The sequence below is a fragment of the Nycticebus coucang genome, chromosome 12 (genome assembly GCF_027406575.1).
Source record: "Nycticebus coucang isolate mNycCou1 chromosome 12, mNycCou1.pri, whole genome shotgun sequence".
NCBI classification, from domain to species: Eukaryota; Metazoa; Chordata; class Mammalia; order Primates; family Lorisidae; genus Nycticebus; species Nycticebus coucang.
The window spans coordinates 15,662,158-15,689,178 of record NC_069791.1 but is presented as its reverse complement, the minus strand read 5'-3'; the positions used below and the strand labels follow the sequence as shown (position 1 = coordinate 15,689,178).

The following is a 27,021-nucleotide window of genomic DNA, read 5'->3' as shown; positions in this document are numbered from 1 at the left end:
GCCCAGCCAAAAAAAAATTTTTTTTTTTTTTTATTGTTGGGGATTCATTGAGGGCAAAAAAATTTTTTTTAATTAGCCAAGGCAGAAGGATTGTTTAGACCAGGAATTTAAAGTTGCAATGAGCTATGATTGTGCCATTGCACTTCAGCACAGCTGACAAAACAAGAACCTACCTCAAAAAAAAGGTAGGAAAGAATATGCTGTTAGACAAAAGACTGACTTATCTCGTAAGTTTTTTAATGCAGACATCAAAGATAATCTCTATTTTGGTATATATTCTAGGTTTTCAGAGTGTATAGGTAACCAAACTACAAAGGGCTAATGTATAGTGGTTTAGATGTATATAATAACGTATAATGGTTTAGATGTATATAATAGTTTCACATTTGGCTTGGCTGCCCGTGGCACAGTGGTTACGGCGCCAGCCACATACACCAAGGGTGACGGATTCGAACCTGGCCCGGGCCAACTGACCAGCAATGACAACTGCAACAGAAGGTGGCCAGGCGTTGTGGCAGGTGCCTATAGTCCCAGCTACTTGGGAGGCTGAGGCAAGAGAATCACTTAAGCCCAGGAGTTGGAAGTTGCTGTGAGCTGTGACGCTGCAGCACTCTAGCAAGGGTGACAACATGAGACTCTGTCTCAAGGAAAAAAAAAAGTTTCATATTTATTATTTTATTAATTTGCGTGTTTTATGAGTCTCCTGGTTTTTCAAGTTTCTTCCTAATGATTTATTTTCAGTGATTTTTAGTTTTGGGGTGTTTTTTTTTTTTTTTTTTTTTTTTTGAGACAGAGCCTAAAGCTGTCGCCCTGGGTAGAGTTCTGTGGCATCACAGCTCACAGCAACCTCCAACTCCTGGGCTCAAGTGATTCTCCTGCCTCCACCTCCCAAGTAGCTGCGACTACTGGTACCCGCCACAACGCCCTGCTATTTTTTGGTTGCAGCCATCATTACTGTTTGGGCCTGGGCTGGATTCGAACCCGCCAGCTCAGGTATATGTGGCTGGCATCTTAGCTGCTTGAGCTACAGGCACCAAGCCGATTTTCAGTTTCTTGTCAGATCTGATTTCCCCCGTTGGTACTTTTTGGCAAAGAAACCAAATGGGATATGTCTTTCCAAGGTGACTTTTAAAAATTTAGTACAAAAAGGTTTCTCTAAAATGTGCTTCATGAGAGAAAAAATGAGTAGAAAAAATATTCTTCTTAGTAGATTCTGGAAGCATTCATTTTGTAGTACTTTTTGTAGTTTTTGGCTGGGGCTGGGTTTGAACCCATCACCTCCAGCATATAGGGTCAGCACCCTACTCCTTTGAACCACAGGCACCGCCCTGTAACACCTTTTAAAAATCACAATTTGGGGGCGCCTTTTAGAGAATAGTTGGTAAAGCATTTGAAGAAGACTGTTTTTAAGTATTAGGAAAATGTTACATTTTTATTCAAGTTTTATTCATTTTATTCAAGTTTCAAATGAAATCTCTTCAAAGCCTACGAATGAGGGATACATTATAAACAAAAGGTTATCTGGCTAGGTATAGTGTCTCACATCTGTAGTCATAGTCCTCTGGGAGGCCAAAGTGGGAAGATATCTTGAGCTTAGGAATTAGAGGCCAGAATGAGAAAGAACAAGACCCCATCATCTCTACTAAAAGTAGAAGAACTAGCATTGTGGTGAGCTAACCTTGTGGTGAGCACCCTGTAATCCAACCTTCAACAGGATCACTTGAGCCTGAGTTTGGGTTGCTGTGAGCTAGAAAGCCATGGCACTCTATCTAGGGCAACCAAGTGAGATTCTCCAAACCAACAAACAAACAAAAAAAAAATAGTGGATTGTGTTGGTGTACACCTGTAGTCCCAGCTACTTAGGTGGCTGAGATATGAGGATCACTTGAGCCCACAAGGTCAAAGTTATACATTGATTCCACTACATTCCATCGTGGGTGACATAGAGTGACTCTGTCTCTTCAAAAAAAGAAATCTTGCTGGCGTTCCATGGCTAGTTAGTATCAGTAGGCCTAAGATATTAGAATATCTCAACATAAGCTGGCAAAGATTTTTCTTGTTGCAGTTTGGCCGGGGCTGAGTTTGAACCCGCCACCCTCCGTATATGGGGCCTGCGCCCTGCTCACTGAGCCACAGGCGCCGCCCGCAAAGATTTTTCTTAAGGTAATTCCATTAGTCAGCTTGGCACCTGTGGCTCAAGCGGCTAAGGCTCCAGCCACATACACCTGAGCTGGCAGGTTCGAATCCAGCCTGGGTCTGCCAAACAACAATGATACCTGCAACTAAAAAATAGCCAGGCATTGTGGCGGGCGCCTGTAGTCCCAGCTACTTGGGAGGCAGAGGCAGGAGACTCGCTTGAGCCCAGGAGTTGGAGGTTGCTGTGAGCTGTGATGCCACGGCACTCTACCCAAGGCGACAGCTTGAGGCTCTGTCTCAAAAAAAAAAAAGTAATTCCATTAGAGTAAATGTATTTATAACTCTCTTGTGTGAGAATAAAAGATTTTTCATGATTACAAAGAATAGCTTTGTAAATAGGTATCTGTTGATTTCACATACAGTATTTTGAATGGATAATTTTTTTTCTTCTGAGACAACTGTTGCCCTCAGTAGAGTATCATGGTGTCACAGCTCACAACAACCTCCAACTCTTGGGCTTAAGCAATTCTCTTGCCTCAGCCTCCCAAGTAGCTGGAAGTACAGGTGCCCGCCACAACGCCTGGCTGGGTTTTTTTTGTTGTTGTTGTTGTTGTTTGTTTTTTGCAGTTTTTGGCTGGGGCTGGGCTTGAACCCGCCACCTCCGGCATATGGGGCCAGCACCCTACTCCTTTGAGCCATAGGTGCCTGCCACAGCACCTGGGTGTTTTTAGAGACAACGTCTCGCTCTAGCTTAGGCACGTCTCGAACCTCTGAACTAAGGCGATCCACCTGCCTCGGCCTCCCAGAGTGCTGGAGTTACAGGCGTGAACAACCTCACCCTGCCAATAAATTTTGTTTTAAACAGTTAAGTAGAATAGGTATCTTTCTTAAAAAGATTAAAGGAGTATTTTTTTTTTTTTTTTTTTTTTTGTAGAGACAGAGTCTCACCGTACTGCCCTTGGGTAGAGTGCCGTGGCGTCACACAGCTCACAGCAACCTCCACTCTTGGGCTTACGGGATTCTCTTGCCTCAGCCTCCCGAGCAGCTGGGACTACAGGCGCCCGCCACAACGCCCGGCTATTTTTCTGTTGCAGTGTGGCTGGGGCTGGGTTTGAACCCGCCACCCTCGGCATATGGGGCCAGCGTCCTACTCACTGAGCTACAGGAGCCGCCCAGATTAAAGGAGTTTTTAACTAAAAGTACTAATATTATTTGCCAATGAGTTACATTTTCTCCCTTGTGCCTTCTTTGTGAAAGAGGTGAATCACACTAAGAAAGCCGGATATGATCATCAGATTATTTTTGCTTATAGAGGGAGACATATTTAACGGTTTTGAGGATACAGATACAGGGCAGATAAGTTTAATTTTGTATGTTATTCAAGACCACTCATGTACAGTTATTTTTAATATATTTGACTAGTGCAGGTTACTAATTTTTTTTTTTTTTAGAGATAGAGTCTTACTTTATTGCCCTCAGTAGAGTGCTGTAGCATCACAGCTCACAGCTACCTCCAGCTCTTGGGCTTAGGTAATTCTCTTGCCTCAGCCTCCCGGGTAGCTGGGACTACAAGCACCCTCCACAACACCCAGCTGTTTTTTTGTTGCAGTTTGGCCAGGGCTGGGTTCAAACCCACCACCCTCAGTATATGGGGCCGGCACCCTACCCACTGAGTACAGGTGCTGCCCAGGTTGCTAATTTTTTTTGTTTGTTTTTACTTTTTAATCTTTTTTGCAGTTTTTGGCCTGGGCTGGGTTTGAACCCGCCACCTCCAGCATATGGGGCCGGCGCTCCACTCTGTTGAGCCACAGGCACTGCCCTGGGTTGCTAATTTTTAATTACACAAATAACACAAGTACTTTCTTTTTATAAAAATTCAAACAATGCAGATGAAAGTAAAGGGCTTTTTGACCAACAACCCAAATTATTGATTCCTTCTTTTTTTTTTTTTTTGTGACAGAGTCTCATTTGTCACCCTCCATAGAGTGCTGTGGTATCACAGCTTACAGCAACCTCCAGCTCTTGGGCTTAGGTGGTTCTCTTGGCCCAGTCTCCCAAGTAGCTGGGACTACAGGTGCTCGCCACAATGCCTGGCTGTTTTTTTGTTGCAGTTTGGCCAGGGCCGGGTTCGTACCTGCCCCCTTTGGTATCTGGGGCCGGCGCCCTACTCACTGAGCCATGGGCGCCGCCTTATTGATTCCTTATATCTAAGAAGTGATGGGTGCAGAGGCCTTAATTATTATTTTTTTATTTTAATATTATCAGTCATAAAAAGGGTAACTTTCAAGGCAGACTCTCACTATTTCACCCTCAATAGAGTGCTGTGACGTCACAGCTCACAGCAACCTCAAACTCTTGGGCTTAAGCTATTTTCTTTTTTTTTTTTTTTTTTTTTGTAGAGACAGAGTCTCACTTTATGGCCCTCGGTAGAGTGCTGTGGCCTCACACAGTTCACAGCAACCTCCAACTCCTGGGCTTAAGCGATTCTCTTGCCTCAGCCTCCCGAGTAGGCTTAAGCTATTTTCTTGCCTCAGCCTCCAAAGTAGCTGGGACCGCAGGCACCCGACACAACGCCCAGGCATTTTTTTGTTGTTGTTGTTGTCATTGTTGTTTATCAGGCCTGGGCCAGGTTCAAACCCACCAGCCCCAGTGCATGTGGCCAGCATCCTAACCACTGTTCTACGGGCACAGAGCCTGAAAAAAGGGTAACTTTTTTTTTTTTTCTTGAGACAGTCTCAAGCTGTCCCCTTGGGTAGAGTGCTGTGATTTCACAGTTCACAGCAACCTCGAACTCTTGGGCAATAAGCGATTCTCTGGTCTCAGCCTCCCAAGTATCTGGGACTACAGGCGCCCGCCACAATGCCTAGCTATTTTTTTCTTTTGTTGTTGCAGTTGTCGTTGTTTTAGTTGGCCTGGGCTGTGTTCAAACCCGCCAGACTTGGTGTATGTGGCCAGCTGGCAACCTACCCACTGAGCTACAGCTTTCAAGCCTTAAAAAAGGGTAACTTTTAAAAGGCCCTTTTACAGTTACTGTATTAAACTTGTGACAGCCCAGTGATGATCACTTGTCCTACTTAGAGAGAATAGGACTCACTTTCAGAAGTCCAGACATTTTTCTACCTTTTTAGAGTTTATATTTCTTTTACTTCATTTCTATCTTTTATCACTCCTTTCTTTCCTTCCTTCTCTCCCTCCCTCCCTCTGGATTGAGACTGTGAGTCCTTCTCGGTGAAGGGTAAGATTATGAGATCTGAGGGCTATTTTAAAACTAATAACATATTTGCTAGGTATGAAATGCACTGTGAAAATCTGGTAAAGGATAGTTTCCCAATAGACACATACGTATCAAGTCTTTTTCAGATGTGGTGTGTAGTATAAATATTTTTTAAAATTACTTTGTTTTAGGTGACATACTTTAATTTCACTGCTATTTTTAAAAAGTCTATTTTGTAACCGTAATTTTATTTTTATTTTATTTATTTATTTATTTTTGAGACAGAGTCTCAAGCTGTTGCCCTGGGTAGAGTGTTGTGGCATCACAGCTCACAGCAACCTTCAACTCCTGGGCTCAAGCGATTCTCCTGCTTCCGCCTCCTAAGTAGCTGGGACTACAGGCATCTGCCACAACGCCCAGCTATTTTTTGGTTGCAGCCATCGTTGTTTGGCGGACCAGGGCTGGATTCGAACCCACCAGCTCAGGTGTAGGTGGCCGGTGCCGTAATTGCTTGAGCCACAAGCACCGAGCCAACAGTAATTTTTTTTAAAAGTGACAATAGTAACTCTAAAGAGTAAAATAGCTAGCCTGAGCAAGAGTGAGATCCTATCACTACTAAAAAAAATAGAAAAATTAGCTGGGTATTGTGGCAGGTGCTTGTAATCTCAGCTACTTGGGAGGTTGAGGCAGAAGAATCATTTGGGCCACAAGTTTGAGATTGCTGTGAACTAGGATGCCACAGTACTCTATCCCCTTTTATTCCCTGTCCCCTCAAAAAAAGAAAGAAAGAAAGAAAGAGAGGTTGTAAAAAATGGGATAGGTTGGCCACCATGGCTCATGCCTGTAATCCTAGCACTCTAGGAGGCGGAGGCGGGTGGATTGCTTCAGCTCACGGAGTTTGAGATCAGCCTGAGCAAAAAGCTAGACCCCATTTCTACTAAAAATAGAAAAACTGAGGCAAGAGGATTGTGTGAGCCCGAGTTGGAGGTTGTTGTGAGCTATGACTCTGTGGCACTCTATTCAGGGAGACAGCTTGAGTCTCTGTCTCAAAAAAAGAGGGGGGATGTATAAACTGTGAACAATGGGCCAAGCCATAAATCTCATGCTGATTTTTAATCTGTTGTAGAGGCAAGATGCTCAGGTGCTTGGGCTTACTCTAGATGTTTTTGTTCTTGATTAGCCTGCATCCTTTCTCTGTTACCTCACCCCTAGCTTCAACTGCTTTCAAGCTTTTAGGAAGTTGGGTGCTTATACCCATCATCCGAGATAAAAGCTACATTGGGTAAAAGCAGGTTAGTTTGTTTAATCACATTGCATGCCTTAGTCCATGAAGTCATGCCAGATGTTTGGTTACATTGCAGTATTTTCCCAACATTTTATCCACGTATGGGTCTTTGAAGAACTAATTTCATTAGGTAAAAGATGCTTATTTAGTAAGAGGCTAAGTCTCTATAACAGTATATTCCAATATTTCTTACCCCTTTGGTTATTATTCGTCTACATGGCCTTTTTAGACATTTTCCCCCTAATTTTCTACTTTGAAAATTTAATACATACAGAAATATTATATATCTATATGTACAAACCAACGGGATGATGATCAGATGACTTCCCCCACTTTTTTTTTTTTTTTTTTTTACTTTCCTGAAATTAATTTCGCCCCCTTTGAGAATGAGTGGCAGGAGTCGAGTCATTGATAAGCCTGATTTAAACATAACAGTAGTGCAGCTAATGTTAAAAACATCATCTAAAATTTGAATTATATGTATGTGTGTATATGTATATATTTTTTTCTTGTTTTGAGACAGTCTGTCACTATGTTGGCCTTGGTAGAGTGCTGTGGCGTCACAGCTCACAGCAACTTCAAACTCTTGGGCTTAAGCGATTCTCTTGCCTAAGCCTCTCTGGTAGCTGGGATTATAGGCGTCCGCCACAACACCTGGCTATTTTTTTGCTATAGTTGTCACTGTTGTTTTAGCTGGCCTGGACTGGGTTCGAACCCACCAGCCTTGGTGCATGTGGTTGGCTCCTTACCCACTGAGCTACAGGTGTCCCCCCGCCCCCTTGTTTTTTTTGAGACAGAGTCTCAACTATGTCACCCTGGGTAGACTGCCCTGGTATCACAGTTCACAGCAACCTCAAACTCTTGGGCTCAAGCAATTGTCTTGCCTCAGCCTCCCAAGTAGCTGGGACTACAAGTGCCCACCACAATGCCCAGCTATTTTTTGTTGTTATTCTTGTTTTAGTTGGCCCCAGCCAGGTTCAAACCTGCTAGCCCCAGTGTATGTGGCCGGTGCCCTACCTAGAGCTACAAGCGCCGAGCCTTGTATGATACTTTTATTTTTTAAAAGCAGAGTACAGCTAACCAAAAAAAACAGAAAGAAAGAAAAACAAGCAGAGTACAACTGAGGCCAATTTTTAAATCAGAAAAGATATTTCTGTCTTGATTTATCCCTTTATGTATGTGGTCTTCTATTTCTTATAGTGTGAAGCCTCATTTTAGGTCATCCAGTGGTTCAGAACACTCAACAGAGGGCTCTGTGTCATTGGGGGATGGACAGTTAAACAGATCTAGTTCAAGGAACTTTCCAACAGAGCGGCAGAACCCAACAGTAGCAGGGCATCAGGAGCAAACTTTCCTTACAAAGGAGACTCCCACTCTGCAGATGGAACAGAATGGGGACTATGGTAGGGGCAGGTAAGAAAATATGGGCATATGAAAAAATTTTTCTCATAATGTGAGCATCCCAAATATTTGAAGACTACAGTCTGGTGATTTGGGCTTGGTCTTAATTGTTGGTATATGGTTATGCTAAATACTTATTTACATACCCTTAATTTTTTATGATTATCAAGAAATAAAGAAGGCCCAGCACAGTGGCTCACACCTGTAATCCTAGCATTCTGGGAGGCTAAGAGGGGTAGATTGCTTCAACTCACAGGTTCAAGACCAGCCTGAGCAAGTGCAAGACCCCATCTCTAAAAAATAGCTGGGCATTGTGGCAGATGCCTATAGTCCTATAGGGAGGCTAAGACAAGAGAATCACTTGAGCCCAAGAGTCTGAGGTTGCTGTGCGCTGTGAAGCCATGGCACTCTACAGAGGGCAACAAAGTAAGACTCTGTCTTAAAAAAAAAAAAAAGATAAAAAAAGAAAAAGTAGGGGCGGCACCTGTGGCTCAGTCGGTAAGGCGCCGGGCCCATATACCGAGGGTGGCGGGTTCAAACCCGGCCCCGGCCAAACTGCAAACAAAAAATAGCCGGGCGTTGTGGCGGGCGCCTGTAGTCCCAGCTACTTGGGAGGCTGAGGCAAGAGAATCGCTTAAGCCCAGGAGTTGGAGGTTGCTGTGAGCTGTGTGAGGCCATGGCACTCTACCGAGGGCCATAAAGTGAGACTCTGTCTCTACAAAAAAAAAAAAAGAAAAAGTAGAAGCAAAGAGTAGAATATACATTTAATCAAAGGTTTATAAAGTTATTTTGAAGTTCATTATACTTAAGAAAAAAAAAAAAGCTGGGCAGTGCCTGTTGCTCAGTGAGTAGGGCACCGACCCCATATGCCGAGGGTGGTGGGTTCAAACCTGGCCCCGGCCAAACTGCAATAAAAAAATAAATAAATAAGGGCGGCGCCTGTGGCTCAGTGAGTAGGGCGCCGGCCCCATATGCCGAGGGTGGTGGGTTCAAGCCCAGCCCCGGCCAAACTGCAACAAAAAAATAGCCGGGCGTTGTGGCGGGCGCCTGTAGTCCCAGCTGCTCGGGAGGCTGAGGCAAGAGAATCGCGTAAGCCCAAGAGTTAGAGGTTGCTGTGAGCCGTGTGATGCCACGGCACTCTACCCGAGGGCAGTACAGTGAGACTCTGTCTCTACAAAAAAAAAAAAAATAAAAAAAATAAATAAATAAATAAAATAATATTCCAAAATTTGGGGGGGGGGAGGAAAGAAAGAAAAAAATGCTTATAAAAATAAGGTAACCATCTGCCTTGTAGTCTTAACTTTCCACTTCTAAAAGAAAGGAATGCTACTAAAAATAGGCCAAATTTATTTGTGGTGCTGGTAGTAGATGAAGTTTTTGGATTTTTTTACCTCAGGATCCTTTCAGAAGAATACATATATCTCTTAATAATAATAGAGAAGAATGACCCCCAGGTTTAGAAAGTGTAAATATTTAAAATAGAAATCTCTTTACCTTTGGTAGAATATATATATTTGAAGAAACTTATGAGTTGTCCCATCCCCTTTTCTTCTTGTTAAAAGGAGAACTCTGTTTAGAGGTCGAAGACGACGAGAAGATGACAGGATCCCAGTAAGTTTTTTTTTTTTTTTTTTAATATCATTAACAGTTTTATTTTGTTTTGTATTTTCCTGTGATTTACTGTGGTATTTGTTTGTGGTCTGTCCTTCTTTTCTGGGCTCTCCTTGTATCAATTCTGGTATTCAAGAAGGATAAATAGAGCCAGAATCTGATCCTAAGTTATTCACCACCACCATTCGTACCCTCAAGCGTAAGCACAGTTAGCACTTTGGTTTGTGTCACTCACTTAAAAATAATTTGTTTGAATATCTGTTATATTCACAAGTTTAGAAATAAAACGATGGAAATTTATCACATTATTTCTGGACATTAAGTACTTTTGGTCTTTTACAGTGTTATTACAGACAATGCAATGATAACCTGATTTTTAATCATCATTGTCCACATGTACAATTACATCAGAAGGAAAACCCTTAGAGGAGATTTTAAGATCACAATTCAATCAGTTCCAAATAGCCTTTTGTATGAATTGTGCCAACTTTTGGTCTCATTTAGTGAACAAAAATTCTTATTTATTTGTTTGTTGGTTTTTTGACATAGAGTCTCACTGTGTCACCCTGGGTAGTGCTGTAGTGTCATAGCTCACAGCAACCTGCGATTCCTGGGCTTAGGATTCTGCTGCCTCTGCCTCCCACGTAGCTGAGACTACAGGTGCCCACCACAACGCCTGGCTATTTTTTAGAAATGGGGTCTGGTTCTTCTTCAGGCTGGTCTTGAACTCATGAGCTCAGGCAAGCCACCCACCCAAGCCCCCCAAGTGGTGGGATTATAGGCATGAACAACTAACTGCACCTGGCTCTACGTATGTTCTTATTTGAACTTCACCTTTCCTAGATTCACATTACCCATATTTTCTTCTTTTTGCAGTTTATAATATAATGAATATTTGCAATTTGCAATCTCTTAATCAGTGGTAAAAATGTTGAGAAATAATGTGGAGATCACCAGAAAACTATCCCCTAGAATTTATAACAATGCTTATTTTACTTGTATAGTAGTGAAAAGAAACTCTTTTTTTTTTTTTTTTAATAAATGTATGGGGATGGCGCCTGTGGAGTAGGGCGCCAGCCCCATATGCCCGAGGTGATGGGTTCAAACCCAGCCCCTGCCAAAAACTGCAAAAAAAAAAAACAAAAATAAATTAATTAATAATAAATGTATGAGTGGTACCCATAGCTCAATGGGTAAACCACCGGCTACATACACCCAGCCTGGCATCTTCAAACCCAGCCCAGGCCAGCTAAACAACAATGACAGATGCAACAAAAACAAAAATAGCAGGGCAGTGTGGCAGGTGCCCATAATCCCAGCTGCTTAGTCAAGAGAATCGCTGAAGCCCAAGAGTTAGAGGTTGATTAAGCTATGACACCACAGCACTCTACTGAGGGCAGCAAAGATTCTGTTGGGTGGCGCCTGTGGCTCGGTGAATAGGGCCCCAGCCCTACATACCAGAGATGGTGGGTTCAAACCCGGCCCCAGCCAAAAAAAAAATAAACGTATTCCGTTATAACACAGGGAATGGTCTATAGGGCTAACTGAACTTTTTTTTTTTTTTTTTTTTGAAACAGTCTCACTTTGTTTCCCTCGGTAGAATGCCGTTGCATCACAGCTCACAGCAATCTCCAACTCCAACTTTTGGGCTTAAGTGATTCTCTTGCTTCCGCCTCCCTAGTAGCTGGGACTACAGTCGCCTGCCACAACGCCCAGCTATTTTTTGTTTCAGTTGCCCCTGCTATTTTAGCTGGCCGGGTTCAAACCTTCCATCCTTGGTATATGGGGCCGGCGCCCTATCCACTGAGCCACAGGCACCACCCTATATTATAACTTTCTATATTATGGGCAGCATTGAACCTTTAGGCAACAATTCTTTTCTCTCTCTCTCTCTTTTTTTTTTTTTTTTTTTAAAGACAGAGCCTCAAGCTGTCGCCCTGGGTAGAGTGCCATCACGTCACAGCTCACAGCAACCTCCAACTCCTGGGCTTAAGAGATTCTCTTGCCTCAGCCTCCCAAGTACCTGGGACTACAGGCACCCGCTGCAATGCCCAGCCATTTTTCGGTTGTAGTTATATCATTATTGTTTGGCAGTCCCAGGCTGGGTTCGAACCTCTGGTGTATGTGGCTGGCGCTTTAGCTGCTTGAGCTACAGGCGCCGAGCCTAGGCAACAATTATTTTCTTTAATTTTTTTCAAGAGACGGGTCTTTGCCAGGTGTGGTAGAACATGCCTATAATCCTAACACTCTGGGAGGCCTACCTGGTAAATTACTTGAGCTCAGGCACTTGAGAACAGTATGAACTAGATCAAAACCCTGTCCCTACTGAAAAATAGCAAAATTAGCCAGTTGTAGCCAGCACCTATAGTCCTAGCTACTCAGGAAGCTGAGGCAAGACAATTGCTGGAGCCTAAGCGTTTGAGGTTTCCATGCGCAAACATGATACCACTCAACCTCCAGGTGACAAAGTAAGACTATCTCAAAAAAAAAATAGATTGGGCCTTGGGCAGCACCTGCGGCTCAGTGAGTAGGGTGCAGGCCCCATATACCGAGGGTAGCGGGTTCAAACCCAGCAAACTGCACCAAAAAAATAGCTGGGCGTTGTGGCAGGCGCCTGTAGTCCCAGCTGCTCGGGAGGCTGAGGCAAGAGAATCACGTAAGCCCAAGAGCTGAAGGTTGCTGTGAGCTGTGTGATGTCATGGCACTCTACCAAGGGTGGTAAAGTAAGACTCTGTCTCTACAAAAAAAAAAAATTGACAGGGCCTCCCTCTGTTGCCCAGGTTTGAATACAGTAGCGTGATGATAGTTCACTACAGCCTCAAACAACTGAGTGCCTATGATCCTCTTGCCTCAGCTTCCCAAGTATCTGGGACCACAGGAACATTTGAATTTTAGTACAGAGAGGATCTTACCATGTTGCCCAGGCTGGTCTTCACCTCATGGACTCAGCTGATCCTCCCACCTCACCTTCTCGAAGTGCATGGATTACAGACAGCATGAGCCACCATGCCTCGCCTGCAACAATTCCTTTTTAGCATACCATTATAGCAGTCCTAATGAATCCTCTAGTGGTCCTCAACAGTTGGGAGAAATTCGGTTAGAGTCTTTTTATTTTATTTTTTTTTTTGGTTAGAGTTTTTTTAATGTGTTTTAAATGTCATGATTGAAGACTAAAAGTTGGGGTGAAAGAAAAGGAGACAGGCATGCCTCCAACAGGAAGGACAGGGTAGAGGAGTTATTAATTCAGGAGGGAGATCTTAGAGATCAAATTTAGGATTGATAGACTAATCACAGTAATTGAAGTGATAGGAATTAATGAGATCATGAAGGGTACTCTCTAAAGAGGGATAAAAGTCTTTCAAATATACAATCTTGTGGATTATAAACAGTTGCTTTAGGCTGAAAATGAGATTCATAAGTCAACAAAAACTTACCAAATTTAAGAAGTAGTCCGAGAGAGGGGTGTACGCACGTGACTGTCAGGTCTGGGAAGAACTAAGGGAAAGGTATCATAGAAAACAAAAGAAAAATGAGCTCCCCAAGGAAAGAATTTAATACTGTATGCTACAGTGAGGTCAGGAAAAATAAAATGTTGGGTTTTACATTATGAAAGGCATTGGTGACTTGCCAACAGCTATTTTAATGGAGTTATGACTGCAGAAATGAGAATGTAGAGGTACATTTGACAATTTTTTTTTTTTTTTTTTTATTGTTGGGGATTCATTGAGGGTACAAATAAGCCAGGTTACATTGATTGCAATTGTTAGGCAAAGTCCCTCTTGCAATCATGTCTTGCCCCCATAAAGTGTGACACACACCAAGGCCCCACCACATTTGACAATCTTGTCAGGACTTAATGGTTTGGTAGATAGAAGGGAAAGGTGGGATTTTCCAAACTGTTAGATGGAAGAATGATAATGTTCTTTCTTGAAACTATATAGAAACAAGACAATGGCATATGTAGGTAAGGCATATTCTATGGGGTTTTGGGGGAGGTGGACAGAGTTGTTTTGTCGCTCAGGCTACAGTGCAGTGGTGTCATCTTAACCCACTCAAGTGACCCTCCTGTCTCAGCGACCCAAGTAGCTGTGACTACAGGTATATACCACCACACCTGGCTAGTTTTTCTACTTTTGGTAGCTACAGGGTCTCACTCTTACTCAGGCTGGTCTCAAACTCCTGGACTCAACTGATCCTCCCACCTTGACCTCCTTATGTGCTGGGATGTGTGTGTGTGTCTTTGTTATGGAAGGAGGTGTAACAAATTTAGAAATCAATGAACAGTGGAGATTGGTTAGAACAGCGGTTCTCAACCTGTGGGTTCTGACCCCTTTGGGGGGTGGGTCTCCTGCATATCAGATATTTACCTTATGATTCATAACAGTAGCAAAATTACAGTTATGAAGTAGCAACGAAAATAATTTTATGGCTGGGGGTCACCGCAACATGAGGAACCATATTAAAGGGTTGCAGCATTAGGAAGGTTGAGAACCACTGGGTTAGAAGGTTTAAGAGTGTCACAGTTTGCAAAAGAAATAGGAGAAAACTGACTAAAGATTAATAGGATTGATAAGAACTAGTAGTAGCTAAACTGAGCCAAGAAACCAGGTATTTTATAAGAGAGACAATTCAGTACGGTAGGCTAGAGGTTTTGTTTCTTTTCTTACAGCTTTTAATGTTTGTGGCATAAGATTAAAGAATTAAATAGGCATGTGACTTGTTTTATTATTTGTGTCCTTTAGAGACCCCATCCTTCAACAGCCGAGACAAAGCCTCCAACACCAAAGTTTGACTTACTAGCCTCAAATTTTCCTCCTTTACCTGGAAGTTCATCAAGAATGCCAGGTGAACTTGTTTTGGAGAATAGGATGTCTGATGTTGTTAAAGGTGTCCTCAAAGAAAAGGTAAACATAGAAGCATTTAATATAATTCTCTTTTACCTTATGAGACCCTATTTAGGCTTTATTTTTAAGGTTCTTGTTTAAAATGTTATTTGCACATAGTATGTATTTCTGTCATACTTTTTAGTCATCGAGTTTTCAGCAAACTTAAAATATTTTAAAGACTTATAATAGAACTACACAAGGTCAGTAAGGTATTTCTTTGCTTTCGCATGTCTTAGTACCAATCAGATTAGATTTTTGGAACTGAAAGCTAAGTGCAAGCTAAATCGAAGATGTCATTACCACATTAAGTGCCTATAATTAACCAGTGATGTAAATGAATTCTGAGCTAACTTGGTTAACTCAATTTTTCAAATAATAGAGAATAGATATCACAAGGTTGGGATATGCCATCCTACAATATTTTTGAGTGTAGACCTCTCCATATTTGAAATCCTCTGGTCTTACAAACTTTTCATTTCCTACCTTTAATTCAGTTTGTTTTTGTTTTTTTGTTTGTTTGTTTGTTTTTTTTTAATTTCAACTCGCTTGTTCATTCTTCTTCATTTGAAGTACTCTTTTTTTTTTTTTTGGTTTATTTTCTTCTTCCTCTGGTGATGCTCTTTCCTGTTGCCTCCCCAGTAGCTGGGACTACCCAGATGCCTACCACAACGTCCAGCTCTTTGATGTTAGTAGAGATGGGGTCTTATTCTGGCTCACTGCTGCTCATACTGGTCTTGAACCTCTGAGCTCAGGCAATCCACCCACCTCGGCTTCCCACAGCGCTGGGACTACAGGCGTGAGCCACCACGTCCGGCCCAGTTTTGTTCTTTTTTACTGTGACATTACATGTGCCTAGTAGATCTAGGCTTCTAATGAAAAAGATAGGTCTGTAATCCTATCACTTTGGGAGGTGGAAGTAGGAGGATCACTTGAAGCAAAGAGTTGGAGTAAGTCTCAACATAAGTGAGACCTTGTCTCTAGAAAAAAAAAGGGAAAGAAAAAAATTACTTAGGCATGGTAGTACATGCCTGCAGTCCCACCTACTCAGGAGTCTGAGGCAGAAGGATCTCTTGAGCCCAGGAATTTGAGGTTGCAGTGAGCTATGAACACAGTGCTGCACTCTATGCTATGGTCACACTATTCATTTGTTGCTCTCTACCTAGGGTAACAGTGAGATTGTCTCCCCCCCAAAAAAGTCAGGCTTTCATATAATTAAAAGCTACTATTGGGAGTCGGCAACTGTGGCTCAGTAAGACACCGGCCCTATATACCAAGGGTGGCAGGTTCAAACCCAGCCCCAGCCAAACTGCAACAAAAAATAGCTGGGCGTTATGGCAGGCGCCTGTAGTCCCAGCTATTCAGGAGGCTAAGGCAAGAGAATCGTCTAAGCCCAAGAGCTAGAGGTTGCTGTGAGCCCCCCACCATGATACATAAAATAATGGTACATTTTACAATTGGTAGCTTCTCAGAGATATGATATACAGATACATACATCTTTTTTTCTTTTTTTTTTTGAGGCAGAGTCTTTGTTTTTGTTTTTGTTTTTTTTTTGTAGAGACAGAGTCTCACTTTATGGCCCTCGGTAGAGTGCTGTGGCCTCACACAGCTCACAGCAACCTCCAACTCCTGGGCTTAAGCGATTCTCTTGCCTTAGCCTCCCGAGTAGCTGGGACTACAGGCGCCCACCACAATGCCCGGCTATTTTTTGGTTGCAGTTTGGCCGGGGCCGGGTTTGAACCCGCCACCCTCCGTATATGGGGCCGGCACCTTACCGACTGAGCCACAGGCGCCGCCCTTGAGGCAGAGTCTTACTTTGTTGCCCTTGTTAGAGTGCCATGGTGTCATAGCTCCCAGCAACCACCAACTCTTGGGCTTGGGCGATTCTCTTGCCTCAGCCTCTCAAATATCTGGGACTACAGGTGCCTGCCACAGTGTCCAGTTACTTTTAGAGACGAGGTCTGGCTCTTTGTCACGCAGGTCTCAAACCTGTGAGCTCAGGCAATCCACCAGCCTCCACCTCCCAAGTAGCTGGAAAACAGGCGCTAAGTGCTAGGATTATAGACGTGAGCCACCGTGCCAGGCCTAGGTATACACTTTTAAATAGTAATAATAAAGTGTACCTCCCCTTGTAATCTCAACACAATTGTCTCCTATAAATATCCTCAGTATTTTAGCAGTGACATGTCTGTCTCTTCCCTATATGCATTCCTTCTTCTCCCGTCCCACTTAGATATAAACATTGTGGCTTGGTGTTAATAATTTCCTTTCTTCAGTTATTCTAGGGTTTATGGGACACATACTGTCACACGTTGTTTGTGTGTGTGTTTTGTTTTTGTTTATTTGTTGTTTTTGAGACAGTCTCACTTTGTCACCCTAGAATGCTGTAGCGTCACAGCTCACGGCAACCTCCAACTCCTGGGCTTAGGCGATTCTCTTGCCTCAGCCTCCTAAGTAGCTGGGACTACAGCCACTTGCCATAATGCCCAGCTATTTTTGGTGCAGTTTGTCCACGGCCGGGTTTGAACCCACTACCCTTGATATATGGGTGCCCTACCCACTGAGCAACAGGCGCCACCCTGTGTGTGGATTTTGTATGTTTGTCTCTTTTTTTGACAGACTCTGTCAGCCTTGGTAGAGTGCCATGGTGGTGTCGTAGGTCACTGCAACCTCAAACTCTTGGGCTTAAGCAATCCTCCTGCCTAAGCCTCCCAAACAGGCCCCCACCACAACCCTCCTGAGCTCAGCAGTTAGAAATCAGCCTAAGCAAGAGCAAGACCCATTTCTACTAAAAGCAGAAAAAAAAACAGCCTGGCATTGTGGTGCACACCTGTAGTTCCAGCCACATGGGCAAGTGAGGCAAGAGGATCTGTCAGCTAGTCTGACATCATGGCTAGCTAGCTAGATGGATAAATAGATGAACAAATGCTCTAGCTTCCTGAGATTCTTTGAGAATCCAAAGGCTCTGATTCCTTTTCTCAGTGATCTATTTTGTTCTCTCTCTGTACACCTTTAGGATTTTTTTCATTACCCTTGGGACAGCGTCTTGTTTTGTCTCTGGACTAGAGTGTTGTGTCATCATCATAGGCACACTGCGACTTTAGACTCCTAGGTCCAAGCCATTCCCTTGCCTCAACTTTTGGAGTAACAGGGACTACAAGCAGGAGCCTCCTGGCCCAGCTAGTTTTTTTATTTTTTGTTTAGAGATAGGGTCTAGCCTTTGCTCAGGCTGGGTCTGAACCCTTGGCCTCAAATGATTATCTCACTTAAGGATTCCAAAAGTGCTTAGATCACATGTGTGAGCCACTACATCTGGCCTCATTGCAGCTTAGATTTGCTTCCTCTAGTAACACATTATGTTGAATATCTGGCCACTTGTTTCTTCTTTGGGAAAATGTTTAAGTGTAATTTTGAAATATCTTTTTACTTTAAGGATAATGAAGAGTTGAGAGTTAGTTGCTCAGTGCCTGCGGAGGATGAGCAGACAGACTGCACTTCTGCCCAACAACTAAGTATGAGTCCCAGTCCTCCAGGTGCAGCTGAGATTCCTGCACTTAGGTACATGTTTTAGTATAGAAGTCTTCAACAATGAATTATTTTTTCGTCCATTCAGTTGTTTAACTGTTCTTTCATGCTATTCTAAGTCTAATGTCAAGCTATTTTCTTTCTTTAGCGCAACTCAGCAAGAAAAAGATTTAGTAGAGGATACCACTGTTCAGAAGGATGTTCTCAACCAGATACCAGTTTCTTCCCCAAGTACTACAAAGCCATCAAGGGCAAATACTACTTCACCATGTAATAGTAACATAAATGCAGCTGTATCTGTGGCTCTGCAGGTAACTTGAAGAGTTTCATTTACATGTGAAAAAAATAATTACCTTATTTTTTATAGTATTTAGTTAGATCTTGGCTTAGCAGCTGTAGCTGAGTGGTTTGGATGCTGGCCACATACACCCAGGCTGGCAGGTTCGAACCCAGCCCAGGCCTGCTAAACAGCAATGACAGCTACAACAAAAAAATAGCCAAGCTTTGTGGCAGGCCCCTGTAGCCCCAACTACTTGGGAAGCTGAAGCAAGAGCATTACTTAAGTCTAAGAGTTTGAGGTTGCTGTGAGCTGTGAAAACATAGCACTCTACCAACGGTGACATAAAACTCTCTCAAAAAACAAACAAAAAAAAGACTTTGTTAGATCAGATTCATTCAGAAGTAGCCCAAATTGATGCTTCCTACATCAGAAGGAAACCAAAAGAGTTTAAATTCATTGCAGAGTGACTGTGGCTCAAAGGAGTAAGGTGCTGGCCCCCTATACCAGAGCTGGCAGGTTCAAACACAGCTCCAGCCAAAAACTGCAAAAAAATAAAAAAAGATAAGTCACTGCAGAGAGATGGGACATTTATATCATGTTGAGGGGATGAAAAATTAATTATTCTGTGTTTTTTGGTTTGCTTTGGTTTGGTTTTTGAGGGAGAGTCTCACTGTGTCTCCCTGGCTAGAGGGCCATGGTGTCACAGCTCACAGCAGCCTCCAACTCTTAGATTTAAGCAATTCTCTTGCCTCAGCGTCCCAAGTAGCTGGGACAGGCACCTGGCTATTTTTTTGGTTGTAATTGTCATTGTTTGGCAGTCCCAGGCTGGATTCAAACCCTCCAGCTCTGGTGTATGTGGCTAGCTTCCTAGCCGCTGAGCTATAGGTGCTGAACCTGTTCTGTTTTTTAAAATAAATTTTTTTGTATATATTTAGGGCATACAACATAATGTTATAAGATACATGTGCATACTTTTAAATTCTAAGGATAACTGTGTCTCTGTTGCCCAGGGAGATTTGTTTTATAGTGAGCAGCCCATGTGAAGACAATTTGTTATTACGTTTTACACCTTCTTATTGAAAAACTCTTATTGAGTACTAAGGACAATTAGACCTGTGTTTGTGTTGTACTTGTTTTCACCTTTCCGTTTCTAAGGTAGAAATAAACAATATTTCTACCTTAGTCATAAAAGTAGAAAAATGGGGACAGATGTAGGCAGAAAACAAAAAAGCTCCCTGAGACTAAGCCCATATTTAGCAGTATATAGAATAGCAATGAATGTGTAATCCTTAGATGAAGCAACTTTTATTTTTCGGTTAACAGTAAGAGAAAAAAATATCAGTGGTCATTTTTTTTCTTAACGTTTTTTTCTGTAGTGCATCTTTTATATTGCTTTCCTAATGTCTTACCTAAGACTTGTAATGCTTAAATGTTAAATTAGCTTGTTTAAGGGGTAGTGGTTGTATAATTTTTTTTTCCTGATCATATTATGTGAAGTAAAACTTCTTTTCTTTTCTAACTATGGTGAATTTATCATTTTGATAGCGTAACAAAACCTTGAGCTTCTTTGTTGTATATATGCTGCCTAAGTCTCTGAGTAGCCACTAAGAGGCTACTCCCACTTGTATTAATGTTTCAGAATTGCTTCATAATTTTATACTTTGGAAAGTAAAGAAAAGAGGAAAAAACACAAAATTTACCTAAAATCCTTTTTTTTTTTTGAAGACAGTCTCACAGTGTGGTCCTGGGTAGAGTGCTATGGTGTCACAGCTCACAGCAACCTCAAACTCTTGGGCTTAAGCAATTCTCTTGCCTCAGCTGCCCAAGTAGGTGGGACTACAGGCGTCGACCACAATGCCAGGCTTTTTTTTTTTGAGACAGAGTCTCACTATGTCGCCCTCAGTAGAATGCTGTGGCATTACAGCTCACAGCAACCTCAAACTCTTGAGCTTAAGCCATTCTCTTGCCCCAGCCTCCCAATCAGCTAGGACTACAGGCATATGCCACAACACCCAGCTATTTTTTGGTTCTAATTGTCATTGTTTTTTGGCAGGCCCAGGCTGGATTCAAACCCGCCAATGGTTATGTGGCTGGCGCCCTAGCCTGAGCTACAAGTGCCAAGCCAGTGCCAGGCCTTTTTTTTTTTTTCCCCGTTTTAGTTGTCGTTGTTTGGCGGGCCCAGGCTGGATACGAACCCCCAGCTCTGGTATATGTGGCTGGCGCCTTAGCCACTGAGCTATAGGCTCTAAGCCCCTAAAATCCTTCTATTTAGTGACATAACTAGTATGATTTTAGTCTGGCTCTTTACTATATGTTGAAAATACTTTATTTAATGACAGTGTTTTGGTTTTTTTAGAGATAGATTCTTACTTTGTCGTTGCCCTCGGTAGAGTGCCATGGCGTCACACCTCACAGCAACCTCCAGCTCTTGGGCTTAGGTGATTCTCTTGCTTCAGCCTCCCAAGTAGCTGGGACTACAGGCGCCAGCCATAACACCTGGCTATTTTTTGTTGCAGTTTGACCAGGGGCGGGTTTGAACCCACCACCTTTGGTATATGGGGCCAGTGCCCTACTCACTGAACCACAGGCACCACCCCTTAATGACAGTAATTTTTAAAAAGCTTTCACTGGGATGCTTAGTAAGTTCTAAGACCACTGATAAATACTTTGTGCTTTATTCATAATACATTATACCTTTTTCAGATGAAGTAATTAAGACTTTTTGTTAGTTTCCTATTGATATTAATATTCTATTGGCATCTATCTGCTCTGCTGCCATTCTTATTGATTAACTCTCAAGTTTTCAGAAATGGCTTGGTACCCATAGCTCAGTGAGTAGGATGCTAGCTGCATACACTGAGGCTGACGGGTTCAAGCCTGGCCAGTTAAAACAACAATGATATCTGCAACAAAAAAAAAAATAGCCAGACATTGTGGCAGGTGCCTGTCGTCCCAGCTACTTGGGAGTCTGAGGCAAGAGAATCACCTAAGCCCAAGAGTTTGAGGTTGCTTTGAGCTGTGAAGCCACAGCACTCTACCGAGGGTGACATAATGAGACTCTGTCTCAAAAAGAAAGAAATTATTATATCATAAACAAATGGCCTTCTTATTAGTTTCAACAAATATATACTTTTTAAGATTTTACTAGTACATTCTAATAGCAATGTATATGAGAATGCCTATTGCCCTTTCCTAGAAGATAACCTATGATTTTCTTGTGGTTAACATGATTTTTTGGTCCTTTGTTATTTAGAAAATATGTACCATAAATTTCTTTTTTGCTTGTTTCTTATGGCTTCAAAGGAACCCCGAAAGTTAAGTTATGCTGAAGTGTGCCAGAAACCCCCAAAAGAGCCGTCTTCAGTTCTTGTGCAACCACTACGGGAACTTCGCTCCAATGTAGTGTCTCCCACCAAAAATGAAGAGAATGGAGCTCCTGAGAAGTCTGTTGAGAAACCACATGAGAAGCCAGAAGCAAGGGCTAATAAGGATTATTCTGGCTTCCGAGGCAATGCCACGGCCAGGGGAGCAGCTGGAAAAATCAGGGAACAGAGACGCCAGTTTAGCCATAGGGCTATACCTCAGGGAGTGACTCGACGTAATGGCAAAGAGCAATATGTGCCACCCAGATCACCAAAGTAAAAAAAGAAAAACTTTTCACAAACTTTTCTCTCTTCCCATTAAACTTGAGCCGTGGCTATATTGAACTGTTTTGGAGGGGAGGGTTTAGCCAGAAAGGAAACAGGAAGATGTATGTCCTTAAGCCATTATGGATTTTGGCTTTGTGAGCAGTTGGATCCCAAAATTCATCTCTAACGTGATTTTTTAAATGCTGGAGGATTCCAATCAGTATAAATATATATATATATATATATATATATACACACATATATAAAAAATATAATTTTTCTATTTTTGTTTTTGATTTTAATTTGCGGAGATTTTCTGCTGAGAATCAATTTTGAACGTTCAGATTTAGCTTGAAAAAAACATTATACATCCTTCAGTATAGGAGATGAGGGAGTGAGAGAAAATATTTTTTGAACAAGCAATTCTGTAAAATTAGAAATTACTTTTTTAAATCTATTTAAAGTTTGGCTTGGAAAATGCCATCTCTGGCTATATGGCCTTTTGTTGCAAAGCAGATCTGTGGCTGGGGTGCCTGTTGTGGGTGTGAGTGTGGACAAGAGTGATTGAAGCCAAATCTGTTGTGTTAGTAAATGATTTTAAAACTGAATGTAATACTTGAGTAGTTTTTTTCTTCCTAGTTTGAAATTTAGTCTGTCTTTCTGAGCTTACTAATATTTCATCCAAGACGTTGTACTTGGAAATATGACTACCAATCAGTTTGATATTCAAGAAAAAAAGTTTATTCAGAAAATTGAAATAAATTTCATCTTAGACCTGAGTAGATGGCCTTCAGAGTTTTAAACTGCCCTGTGATTTTTCCCCTAACATGGGGAGCAAAAGTTTTTTTGATACTCTGATGCTCTCTGTTCTTTACCCACTCCCCAAAGCAGAATAACCACATACTGAATTCTGTGTTTGTAACTGCTTTGACCTGTCTAGTCAAATGATACAACTGTTCTAAATTTCAGATTCAATTGAACATGAAATATTTACTCTTCTGTTCACATATTTAGAATTTTCACATATTTAGAATTTTAGGTCCCAGAATGGTAGGGCAAACTAACCCTACAATAATTTATTTGCATTAATGTTAAGACGAAACATTGTAACTGACTTTAAAAAGTGAAATAGTGTAGAAGTAAAAAAACATTTTTAAAAAGCTTAATTTGGGGGGAATTTTTTTTTTTTATATTTACAGAGTATTACTTTTCCTCCTTCACTTCTTCCTCCTACCCCCAAAAACGATACAGTTTGGAATTCACTGAAACAGAACCAGCAAGTCATGAGATTTTTAAGATGAAGAAAATGGTTGAAGAAAATTAATGTGTATTTTCTCAGTGGATAAAGTTATATAGTTTTCATATGTTAAATAGGCAAGTTTATATGCTGGTGTTTAGAAAATGGCTCTACTATTAAAAACCATGTTGCATTAATCTGTTTTCAGTCATACCATGTTCAGAGTTCTATGTAGGGTGGCTTTTATTTTTCTTTTTATGGATAGCTTGTAATACATAAGAACTGTCCCTTATGTTAGTGAATTACATATGTACAAATTGAAACTGTAAATTGTGAACACTGGAAAGCACCATTGTGACATAGACTAAACATCTTAGTAATATATTAAAATGAATGTAAATGGAAGTTAAAATTACATTACTGTGAAACTTACCTTCCAACTCTAAGTTAAGCTTTGAAAATTTGTATTAGTGGGTAACTGTTAAGAGCTTGGAAAACACTGCACATTTCTGTACAAGCCAGAATTATTTCTTTGTAACTTATTATTCAGCTTGGCAATTGCTTTTGATTTGTTGGATTTTATACATGATATAACATATTACTCAGTTTGAAACTATTCATTTCTACACACTATTTTTTAAATTGCTTAGTAGATGAAACATACAATGAAACTACCTGCGCTGAAATTTGGGGGAAGTTTAGGTCCTTTTAAGGAAAAGTATTAATAATCACTGACTACATCTATGATAAAAGTGCTTATTTTGGTTTACTTAGATAACGCTGCAGTTGGTGGAAATGATAGACATTAAAGTGTTAACATCCTGTGAATGCATTGGATTTAAGAGAATAAACATTTTGTAAAAATCACTTGGTAAGGATTATAAACTTAATTATTGCACTTAAAATGAAACATGCTTTTTTTAAACAATGTGTCACAGATGTAGGCTTGTATTATATGTATGCTTGTGTGTCTTACTGTTTCTAAAAATCTAAAGATTCTAATTGTAACAAAAAGTCTTTTAAGAGTCTTCTTTTGAAGAAAGCAAGTGTATTTTTGCTTTTTCCCTAAACATTACTGAAAGTAGAAATTTAATTTGAAGACATGACCATTTTTTAAATTTCTCATAGTGTTTTTAATTTAATTTGCCTCATTATAACTAATAGTTCCCATTTGATGGGATATATAGAGAAGAATAAATATGTGTGTATGTGTGTGTGTATATATAATATATATTCACAGTATGTATTTAGCATTTATTTTATTACACCAGATTTAAGGATTTTTATCTAAATGATGCCTGTGAGTTGTGTGAAAACTGTTGGCTTTTTTCCCAGCATTACTCTTATTATTGATGAGGGTGGGTGTTCATCGTAGTTCAGTTATTTATTTGGTTCTTATAGATGGAAAAATGTGAATATCATTTTTTCTTCATCTTTATGACTTACCATTTTTCCTTGGGTTGTTGAATGTCTGGTACAGTGATGTTCTGCCATAAGTTTTTACTGAATGAAAAGAACAAGAGTTAATTATTACCTTGCAGTTTAGAGAAAGTGCATAGAGACATTGCAAAACCTGCCTCCATTTTCTATCCTGATAATTACGGTTTTTGTAATATCAACAGCCTGTCTAATCTGAGTAATTTCAGTTTTGCCAAATATAGGCACATTAAAATAGTGCTCTAAATTTTTTTTTCAACTGGATTTTAGAGGAAGATAATACTTCAGTGATACGGGGTTATGGTGGTCTTAAGTGCTCAGTGTACAGGAGATCAGATGACACACAGAATTCTGGTTTATTTTTGGTTCCTAAAATTAAGGTAGCTTGAATATTTCACATTCCATTTTCTTTTTAAATAACCAGGTTTGCTTGTAAAACGCTTAAATGATGGAGTATTAGCATCTTCACTAGTGTTTACAATAGAAAAGAAAGAAGAATGTTGCTGGAACAGAAAATAGCATTTAAAAGTTAACTGAACACTTCTCTAGTTTATTAGGTATAGCCTTAATAATTAGTCTCTTGACTTAAATGTCCACTGGCTTTACTCTGACATGGTCAAACTACACTGGAGTTAAGTCTCTGATATTTGTGTTGGCAATATATATTAATCATTTTAAAGTACCAGTTTTTCTTTTTTAACAGAAAAGGCAAACTCAAAAGAGGACATGTGTTTCTTTTAAGGGGATTTTATAAATTCTTAATTATATGACAGGTAAAGTTTTCTAATACTTTATATTTCCTTAAATTTGGTGGCCATTAATTTAACTGGGCTTTTTGGTATATGCTAATGTAGCTCACCTGAGTGTCCAAGAAAATACTTAGACATTTCACTTTTTATTATCTGAATGAGGATATTTAAGGAGTTGAATTTATTTTCAAGTTGAGAATCAATTCTATTTTATAATTCACCTGATTATTAAATAACTTAAAGTTTAATTTTTAAAGATGAGGACTTTTTGTGAATCTTTGAGTAGACAGTTCCTAAAAGTGCAACTCAGATATTAACAGGCTGTGTGTTAAATGGGTTTATTTTCACTTTTCAGCACAGAACACTGATTAGCATGTATAAAGAAATAATCCATATCAGCTTTTTGTTTAAATCCTGATTCAGGTGTCCTTTGAGTGACATCTCTAAATGTGAGGGTTTGGGGGTTAGAATCAGTTCTCTGACTTCTATTTTGTCCATTGTGTAGGTTTGTTTCTGTTGTCAAAAATGTCCCCTCCCAAAATGGTATGACACATGCTTATGCATAAAATGTTTAAATGAGTACATCCTTGTATTTGTTTTCAACATTGCCAAGGTGCTATGGGAAACTAAAGTAACAAAAATTAGAGAAAAATAAAATTATTAAAAGCAGGACTGCTGTTAATGTCTACTGAGTACTTCTGTTTACTTTTAATTTTTTTTAGGAATTTGCATTTACATGGATAAGGATACTTTTCATTAATTTTATATGTTGCCCACTCTAGCATTATTGTGGTCTCAGCTGGGGTTTTTTTTGTTTGTTCCTTTGCTTTTCAGGGTGGAAGGGCAATGAGAGGTAGTGTATTTCATCTATAAAACAAGAACAAAGCCAGAATATTCGGCTTTCTGATTCTCAGGTTTATTTTATTTATTTATGTATTTTTTTTTTTTGAGATTCACTTTGTCTCCCTTGGTAGTGCCATAGCGTCATAGCTCACAGCAACCTCAAACTCCTGGGCTTAAGCGATTATCCTCAGCCTCCCAAGTAGGGACTGCAGGTGCCCACCTCAATGCCTGGCTATTTTTAGAGACGGAGTCCTGGTCTACCTCAGGCTAGTCACGAACCTGTGAGCTCAGGCAATCCACCAGCCTCAGGTTTACTTTTAATTCTTTTGGTATTGGGTGGTACCTGTGGCTCAAAGGGATAGGGCATCGGCCCCATATGCCAGAGGTGGTGGGTTCAAACAGCCCTGGCCAAACACTGAAAAAAAAAATAATTATTTTGGTATCCATGGCAGTTATTGAAAGGAGAAAAAATGGGGCAGCGCCTATGGCTCAAGGAGTAGGGCGCCGGTCCCTATATGCCGGAGGTGGCGGGTTCAAACCTAGCCCCGGCCAAAAAACACACAAAAAAGAAAGAAATCTCACAGTAATGTACACTTTAAAGATCATACCTTCATAGGGTGTATTATTACCTGCTTGAGTGAGTATTAAACCCAGCTAAAAAGTATTTGGGCCTTTTTTGTTCTCAGAGTCTTACTCTTGTCACCCTTGGTTTAAGTGTCCGGGCATCATAACTCAAAACCTCAAATTCTTGCTCCAGTGATCCTCATGCCTTGGCTTCCCAAGTAGTTGGG

General features: G+C 40.9%; 1 protein-coding gene across 8 annotated transcripts in view; it reads left to right on the top strand.

The window, feature by feature from the left end:
* LARP4 (La ribonucleoprotein 4) overlaps nucleotides 1-26,059 on the top strand; it is a 77,620-nt gene extending 51,561 nt beyond the window's left edge. For 7 of the 8 annotated variants that reach the window (XM_053556027.1, XM_053556024.1, XM_053556026.1 and 4 more), the window contains 6 exons: nucleotides 7,836-8,048; nucleotides 9,599-9,647; nucleotides 14,390-14,551; nucleotides 17,964-18,088; nucleotides 18,204-18,366; nucleotides 21,639-26,059. In XM_053556027.1, the coding sequence (XP_053412002.1) occupies nucleotides 7,836-8,048; nucleotides 9,599-9,647; nucleotides 14,390-14,551; nucleotides 17,964-18,088; nucleotides 18,204-18,366; nucleotides 21,639-21,977 (1,051 nt within the window). In that variant the 3' untranslated portion in view covers nucleotides 21,978-26,059. The remainder of the gene's footprint in view (nucleotides 1-7,835; nucleotides 8,049-9,598; nucleotides 9,648-14,389; nucleotides 14,552-17,963; nucleotides 18,089-18,203; nucleotides 18,367-21,638) is intronic. The other variant, XM_053556031.1, reaches the window with a different exon arrangement.
* Nucleotides 26,060-27,021: the final 962 nt, after the last annotated feature.